The sequence below is a fragment of the Cyprinodon variegatus genome, unplaced genomic scaffold (genome assembly GCF_000732505.1).
Source record: "Cyprinodon variegatus isolate N-32 unplaced genomic scaffold, C_variegatus-1.0 Scaffold660, whole genome shotgun sequence".
Lineage (NCBI taxonomy): Eukaryota > Metazoa > Chordata > Actinopteri > Cyprinodontiformes > Cyprinodontidae > Cyprinodon > Cyprinodon variegatus.
In genome coordinates this window covers 83,155-92,241 of record NW_015151113.1, presented here as the reverse complement: position 1 = coordinate 92,241, position 9,087 = coordinate 83,155, and the positions used below count along the sequence as shown (strand labels likewise).

General features: G+C 39.8%; 1 protein-coding gene across 1 annotated transcript in view; it reads left to right on the top strand.

Annotated features, from left to right (window-relative positions):
- Positions 1–998: 998 nt before the first annotated feature.
- The window catches only part of fam98a (family with sequence similarity 98 member A), a 20,779-nt gene continuing 12,690 nt past the window's right edge, over positions 999–9,087 (top strand). The window contains exons 1-4 of the mRNA XM_015393850.1: positions 999–1,126; positions 5,019–5,167; positions 5,880–6,014; positions 8,359–8,540. Of these exons, the coding sequence (XP_015249336.1) occupies positions 1,089–1,126; positions 5,019–5,167; positions 5,880–6,014; positions 8,359–8,540 (504 nt within the window). The 5' untranslated portion in view covers positions 999–1,088. The remainder of the gene's footprint in view (positions 1,127–5,018; positions 5,168–5,879; positions 6,015–8,358; positions 8,541–9,087) is intronic.

Here is a 9,087-nt window from a genome sequence, read left to right as displayed (position 1 = left end):
AATGTTGCTACACACTCATGTACAGTAGGTGGCTGCATGCAGCTTGCAATTCGTCATAATATAAAATAACTTAAAATAATTAGGAGAATATATAATTAATTATCAGGAGAATTATTAGCAATATTATTAGCACTACAATGTATAGAGGAAGGGAGACCATTAAGATCAATTATATGTTCAGAATCAAGTTCAGCTTTAATCAGTATACAAATTTTTTTTTCAGAAAGTAGATCAGACAAATTTAATTGAAATACAGCAAGTTTTATATCAAGTTCAAATGATGGGTATTAGTGTTATATTTATTTGGATGCCAGCACATATAGGGATTAAAGGAAATGAAATTGCAGATAAGATTGCTGAGGAAGCATCTCAAATTAAAACCATTGATATGATGATTAATTTAAGTAAGACAGAAATGAAAAGTATCATTAAACAAAGGATGAAGGAAAAGTTGCAAAAACAATGGGAAGATGAAAGGAGAGGAAGATGGTTTTATAGGAGAAATGAGGAGAGCAGAAGAGAGGAAACAGTTTTTTTCAGGACTTAGATTTGGGTATAAAGGATTAAATAATACACTATTCAAAATAGGGAAACACCTATCGGGTAAATGTGAATATTGTGGACATGTAGAAACTGTAGAACATGTAGTGATGTATTGTAAGAAGTATGAAGAAGAAAGAAGGAATTTGGTTAGATCTAAATATGGAGAAAGTTAAATTTGATTTGATAGATATTCTGCAGAAAAAGTAAAGAAAAAATGTAAAAAGATTTATTTAAATATTTAACAATAAGAGGAATAATTAGGAGTATTAGTATTTTTTTAGAGTATTTGTATTTGTATAGATATAGAATATATATAAATAAAAGTAACTTTATGAATAGGGTCATTCTGATGCACACTCCTCACCAGTTGGTGGCGGTAATGCACCGAAAACTGGTTGCCAACCGCCATTAAACGCAACAGAAAAGATATGATAGAAAAGAAGAAGAAGAAGTAGAAGAAGAAGAAGAAGAAGAAAGTATTGAACGTGTACCAGCTGAGTGAAATTTGTCCTGCTGAGGCACCGCTTTCAGCATAGATATCCGACATGGAGATTGACATCCTCATCGCACTGGAGGATTTAGGGTGAGTGTGAAGACAGCTGCCCGCTGACTGTCATGCCTGCCTGTTTGCTAGCTGCTTAGCGGGGCTCTGAAGGCTAAGCTAGGAGGCCAGGAGGTAACGGATACATTATTCTGCTGGCAGTGAGAGCACAAGCTGGACGCCCTGGCTCTGGCTGTTCCGCTCGCGGCTATGTGAAGCCGAGGAGTGGGGCCCCGTTTGCTGCCTTTCTCAAATTTCAGAATAAACTGTGTGGGCATGAAAAAGGTCAGAGTTCAGCAGCGTATTTATGTGCTGATAATTAGGAAAGCTGTGGAGCGGTTCTTGCTGCTGGTGCCTGTCCAGATTCCCGGTGTTCTGGATCAACTGGTAGCAGCTGGAAAAGCGCTGATGCTTGCAGGTGTCTCTGTGGGCGTGGCTTTTCAGGGCCCCTTTGTCCAAACAGGACATAAAATGTGTGTTTTTTTTGTTTTTTGTTTTTTTTCACTTAATGTCAGCAATAACATATGGAATATTCAGATAAACAATCAAATATGCCGGGGGGTATAGTAATATAATCACAATAAACAAGTACAGTCTGGAGGAAAGACAAACAAACTTGCAAAATTATGTGTTTAGGAGTATCATATATACATATGTGTATAAACAGATTTACATACATATATTGTACCAAAACACATATATTCTATGAAGATAAATTGTCCAGACTTTTTAGTTGGGAACAGATTGAAATGTGTGGGGGTTTTTTTTGTTTTGTTTTTTTGTTGTCCCTTTTGGTTAGGGTTGGGAATTAAGATTTTCACGATTCCGATTCTCTTACGGATTCTGTGAAACGATTCGATTCTCTTATCGATTCTCGTCCCGGTCATCTAAAGCTAATGGAGAAGGCATCCGTTTAGTGAAAAAGCATTACTGTAAACTCATCTCCCCCTGATTTAAATCAACGAGCATCAGTTTTCTCTCGCTCTGTGAACTGCGGAGCAACTTTGTAGCATGTTTCCTTACAGAATTGCAGCTACCAGTAGTTCTAATTAAATATACTAGCAATGAAGGACTGGATTAACTAGAAAGGCACACTTCTTTAATAACCCCAAAGAGAGGTAGGAACTTGGTTTATTTCCAGAAATGTCATATGATTTACTTGGAACCACATGAAGCACAGCCAGTGATATAAAACTAGCTACTTACCACCAGAGTTGCCTTCCATGCTTGTCGTAACTTTAGCTTCTGTCCGGAAGCATCAAAAACACGACATTCATTAAAATGTATGCCATGTTGTGTGCACAGGTGTTTCTGCATGTTGGATGTACTTCTTCCCGCCGATGTAATTGCCACTTTGAAATGATTGCAAACTGCCTTGATGCATTCTTTCTCTTCCTTAAAATGAAGCCAAACTTTCGATCACTTTGAGCTCTTTTATTTGCTTTTCTAGACTTACGCCTGGTCACGTCGTACTTGTTTACTGAATGCCGTGTGTGAAACTTGCATAAAAAAAAACGTGACCCAACAGGGGTTGACTTTAAGGATTTTTACCACTTGCCCAAAGGGCAAGTGACTTTCACATTTGCCCAGAAACATTTTTTAGTTGCCCAGTATAATGTTTGATAAATATGGTTCCTAATATTCATTTTTGTATATATATCAATGAAACATGTTTGTTTTTTAAATGTTTTTTGTAATTCAGTAAGTTTCCAGGTTCCTGGTGTGTATCTGCATGCGTCAGATAATGAACTCAAGCCTACATTACCGTGTTAAGATGCTTTTCAATCCTTCCTGCACATTCTTTTCAAACTTAACTTTGCTTTAAACTGTTTAGTGCTTGGAAAAATATAAATTGTAATGTTAAAAATCTAAAAAAAAACTTGACAGGTTAAAACCTTACACTACTACTACTCACCAATTTAACCTTTTTCTTTATAACATTTAAATGCACCTCTCCAATGTCTAAGAGAAAAAAATGTAATTTTTATGTATGACCTGCATCACTGTACAGAAGACTGCCATATGATAGCGCTTTGTAGATGTTTGTCGTTTTGGTAACTAAATCAAAATTACCGCTAGGTGGACAAAAATCACGGCATCTGACGGAAAATTACCCGGCTTTTTCAAATCACGCGAGAATGTGTACAAAACAACAAAAATGGCGCCGGCAACGCTTCTGGGTCGTTTTCATCGAATGTCGGGGATTTTAAAGTAATTTTGAGTAATGATAATTTTTTTTTTTTTTTGCCCACTGGGCAAATGCAATGAAATGTGTACTCTCCCAACAATAAAAACTACTTGCCCCGGGCGATCGGGCAGTGGTTAACATCGCGCTAGGCTCTGGTGCTGCCTGGAATTATTAAGGGAATTGTTAAGCTAGCTGCCAAACGGTGTCATGGAATTGGAACACACGGAACCGGTTCTGAACAGGAACCAGTTTTCGATTCCCATGCCTACTTTTGGTGAGAGGAGGGTTTAATGTTACTAAAATCCATCCATCCATTATCCACCACGCTTTATCCGAAGCGGGGTGGTGAGGGGGGCTGGTGCCTATCTCCAGCTGTCTACGGCAGGCAGGGTCCACCCTGGACAGGTCGCCAGTCCATCCGCTGGCAACACAGAGACAAACAATAAATCACACCTAAGGAGAATTTAGAGAAGCCAATTAACCTAACAGTCATGTTTTTGAACTGTGGGAGGAAGCTGGAGTACCCGGAGAGAACTGGCGCATGCTCAGGGAGAACAGGCAAACTCCATGCAGAAAGACCCCGGGCTGGGAATCGTACCCAGAACCTTCTTGCTGCAAGGCAGCAGTGCTACCCACTGCACATCCTAGTACTAAAATATTAAGTTCAAATAAATAAACATTAAAGTCTGGCTTTGTTTCATTTGAATTTCAATTTATGCAAATTAAATTAAGAGTCTGATAAGGAAAGGTTTGGGAAACCTTTTACTTTGCAGCTGAAAACCAAATTGAACGTTTTCCCTACAAAGTTGAAAATCTTTTAAAATATCTGAACCCCCATAGTTACAAAAGTGTTCCCAGAAAGTCTTAGCGTATGGACACAAGCGGAACAAATGTGTAACAGATTCTTGAAGAAGATCACAGACAGTGCAGTTCACAATAATATCAGATTTGAATTTTTTAAGGTAGTCTTTGGCTGGATAAATCCTGTTTGAATGAAACTTCCCTCACCTTGTTGGAGAGGAGATGGTGATTAGGTAGCTGCCATGTATGTTTCCAGGATACAGCATCTACCAGACGGTTCCAATGAGGTTTCTGAAACATGGATCCGACTAACTTATTGTTCTTACGAAGAGATGAGGTGAGTGAAATTTGCCAACTGGAGAGTCCATGGGAGTCAGAAAAGAAGATGAAGAAGAATTGAGTCTTGGCCTCTGTCTGACCAGGAGTTAAGCTATGCTGATGCTCCAAGAATATGGAAGAAAAACTGGAATCTGCCTTTTTTTTTCTTTTCTTTTTTGCACCTAATTTTAAATACTGAAATTATTTCTGGTGAAAATTCCCCTGCAAAAGATTCAGCTGCAAAAAATAGTCATTAAACTATATATTTTTTTAATTTAGGCCTTAATTGGCATTAAAATTAATTAAATGTGATTATTGTGGCATTTAAAATGCTTTATTTTCAAAAAAAGTTAATAAAAACAATTTCCTCAGATATATTAAATCATGATATTTTTGCGTGGAACTGCTTCTGATCGATCGTAAAGCCGTATGTTTAAGCAGTCGAGCAGCTTCTAGCTAATGAAATTAGCTCATTTTGTCAGAAAAACAAACATTTTGGTTGGACTTGTAGATTTTGCTGATGTTCCGTCCACTCTTACTTTCTGTTTCTTTCCTTGCTTGCTTGCTTGATGCAATAGCAGCTGTGGTTTGAAATGTCTCAGCTGATTGGTCTTGGTGTTCTTCCAGCTACCAGGGCCCTCTGATGGAGGATGGAGCCCTGGATGCTGTTGTCATCAAAGGAGCAGCTTCCCCAGAGTTCACCAAGCTATCTGCCTGGATCGTCTCGGAGCTCAGACTGTATCTGAAGCTGGAGGAAAACGTCCATGCTACTAACTGTAAGTTTCATTCAACCTCTTTGTTAATCCTGCCTCTGCTGCCGTTTATAGGATGTGCGTCCTTCGAACAAAACACGGCTGTAAATCATGTACACAATTTAAATATATCTGACAAAACCTCCACTGTACAGCTCCTTTTCCTCTTCTTCATGGACTTTGCTCTGTGCCATTTTGGAAGAGGAAGGATCCAGATCCAGACTGCTCCCACAAAGCTGGGATCATGTCTTTGGCTACGTTCACACCACAGCCTGAAGTGACCCAAATCCAATTTTTTATTTTTATTTTTTTGGGCCAATATGCGACCTGGATCTGATCTTTTCATGACAGTCTGAACAACACAGATCTGATTTTTTTTTTTCCCAGTGCGACCCAGGCCGCTTGGCTATGAGGTCCTGAATCCGATACGAATCTGATCTTTTCAAATGCGACCTGCGACCTGCGGCCAGGTCGCATTCATCCGACCTGAATGTCATTAATACCAGATAGTGGTCACTCTTCTGCTTCTTGCTATGCAGAAGTGGCAAGAAAAACAACAACAATGCTGGACAGAGAGCAGTATTTATGTTTCAAAATAAAAAAAGTTATACATGTCTCTTAGGGCCGTGTCAACACTACATGTTAAATTCAAGACTCTTAAAAAGTCTTGAATTTAACTTGCATTATGCTGTAGGAACCCTGTTTGATGATGTGGTGTTTTTTTTGCTTTCTCCAGGTCCCAGTGAGGCAGAGGGCTTCCAGCTGGAGATGAGTGGCCTTCTTTCCGAACTCGCCTGTCCTTACAGCTGTCTGACCAGTGGACACGTCACCCAGAGGTTTCTGAGCAGAACGGACTGTCTGCTCCTGATCAGTACGTCTTTGACTCCACACCAACACATCTACGTTCATGGTGAAGCTGGCACAGATCGTTTATCCTGTTGCCCAGGCTCAGAATTGGCACTGATGGGTGGAAATGCAGTTCTTTACTTTTGAATGTGTCTAAACGTGGGACTGGACACCCCATCTGTTCAGTAGAGTTGGTCTACCATCTACATCCTCACCTCCTGAGGTGCCCCGCTTTCTGTGGCTGTGTTCACACCTGCTCTGCTGTAAATAGAACAGTCTATTGATCTGGACCTTTTGTGCAAAACTTGCCTGCTTCCAGACGGAATCTGGTGTTCTCAGTCCCACCTAAACTTAGACACTTAGACAATTTTATTTTCATTTTGTGTAACATTTTGTACAACTTTCATGACATTTCCTTTCCTTAAAGTGCAGCAGTGATCAAATGTAAACAGTGTGGGAGAAAAAAAACATGGCGCAAAGAAACTCATTAATATGGAAGAACCATCATCCGTTTATCTATCCATCCTCCGTCCTTCTGTCCATCATTCGTCCGTCTGTCAACCGTCCGTCCGTCATCCGTCCGTCATTCCTTTATCCATCCATCATCCCTTTATCCATCCGTTTATCCATCCATCCGTTTGTCCATCCATCATCCGTCCGTCCATCATCCGTCCACCCATTAACCGGTTATCCATCAATCATCCATCCATCCATCATCAGTCCATCCATCCATCAATCATCCATCCATCAATCATCCATCCATCCATCATCAGTCCATCCATCCATCAATCATCCATCCATCCATCATCCATCCATCCATCATCAGTCCATCCATCCATCAATCATCCATCCATCAATCATCCATCCATCCATCCATCCATCCATCCATCCATCCATCATCCATCCATCCATCACTCATCTGGAAAGGCAGGAAATAAAAAAAGAAACAGTTCATGCCCCAATGCAAAAAATGGCCAAGCGCTGTATTGTTTAAGAATTTATGATTATTGAAGAATAATAAATGTTTTACTCAGAAATATACGATGGAACAAAATGTTATCTTAACCTGCTGCGCTATGAGTGATGTGAGGATGGGGCATCCAGCCTGCATGTGAAGCCCATATGGATATATAAAAAAATAAAATCTTTCACTAAATAAATGCAAAATGAGTTTTATACTGGGGCAGAATGATTTTACCAAAAAAATCTAAATTGTGATTATTTTCCACCAAAATTGTGGTATTTTTATATATTTTTTTTTTTATTGGATTTTCCTTTGCACTAACCCCAAGCTTGTAGATGTTTCATCCCAGGCTTTTGGTTTTGGTGAGCCTGTTTTCCCAGAGTCCATTGTTACAGGACTTCACTGTAATTATTGTGTAAAAAAAGTGTTTACTTCTACTTGCATGCATGGATCTGCGTGCTAGCTGCAACTCTCACTACATTTCTGTATGGCGACAAACCATGGATGAAATTTAGTGTCCCACTCTTGTTAAATATATTGTGATTTAACAATTTGACAATTGCCTTTTGTTAAATTGCGATTATGTTGCAAATGTAATTAATTTCTCAGCCCTATTGCCTACTATGTGTGGTTGTTTCAGACTTAATTTATATTTTATGTAATGGAAATGGAAACTAAAATCTTTCTTTTTACATCATGATTGGCCAGTAAACTCGCCCCTGCATTTAACCACACAGTTCCACTGGAACCTTCTGAACCATTTGATGTCAGTGAAGGCAAACCCATTCAAAGAGAACAACTTTAAATCCTCACATTTGGAACCAGGCTGCCGCACAAAGACTGCTCCAAGTAAAAAAAAATTTGGGAGTGTGCAACCTAGTGCTGAGGCTGCACCGCATGATTAATACACCTTAGGCGCACGTACCTTCACGCCCTGTACCAAACAGAGCTTAACCAATCGGCAATCCTTTGCTTTGTCATTTGCCGTGCCTTTTTTCTTTCCCTCTTCGTATTTTGGTGAGTTTTTGTTCCTCACAAAAGGAATATGGCGCTCTCCCTTCTGCACTCATGGTTCTGATTGAGCTGGTACCTTGAACACGCCTCTTTATAGGTGTGCATTCATCGATCGATTCATGCTGTATCTAGTTAGGCTACATTCACACAGCAGCCTGAATTGACCCAAATTTAAATTTTATTTTTTTCCCATATGCAACCTGGATCTGATCTTTTCATGACAGTCTGAAAAACTCAGATCTGATTTGTTCCAATGCTGATGCTGGGTGCCGTTATTGTGGTTTAACTAGATAGAATGGCAGTAATGATATTTGAACAGATAGTTATATAGAAATCTAGTGTCTATCTCAAGCCAAAGCTAAAATTATTTAATGTTCTCTTCCTCCTGCAGCCTTTTTATTGTCCGAATTGGATGCATCCAGGATGATTCTGGTTAACAAGCCTCAGAGGAAAGCCCAAGAATCTGGCAGTCCGGTCTTCCAGGAACTGAAGGGCATCTGCATGGCCCTTGGCATGTCCAAACCTCCACCCAACATCACCATGTTCCAGTTCTTCTCCGGAATAGAGAAGAAGGTCTGTCTGGCAATAAATACTTTTTAGTTTTTCTTCACGTTTTCTCTAGCTCCAATTTACAACATGAAATCTCAAGGCACTTTACAGAGACAATTCAACCAGATCATACAGTCAGATGGGTTCAATTCTAGATTCATTGACTCTTCAGCGATTCCCTTACACCGACAATGCACGCAGTGACAGTTGAGAGGAAAACTCACAGAACCAGAACCAGGCTCAGTGTGAGCGGCCATCTGCCGAGTCTGACTGTGGTTCAAGGAGACAGAAGCAGACATAGAAAGGAAACAGCATATAAGTACTTTGTTAGAAAAGCTAACAAGCTCCACAGGTGTATCTTTCTGGGAAAGAAACTTTTAAGGAGACAAGCTTTGAGCCTGTTTTTATGTAGAAGGATCAAGAGAGAACATCTAGTTATCCAGTCAGAGAAGCAGGACCACACTGAAAAACATGCCAATCCCCATGTATAAACCAAGGTATGATGGCACAGCTGATATTTCTCTCCAGGATGGAGTCACAGCCAAACAGGAACAGACCAGATGAAGATACT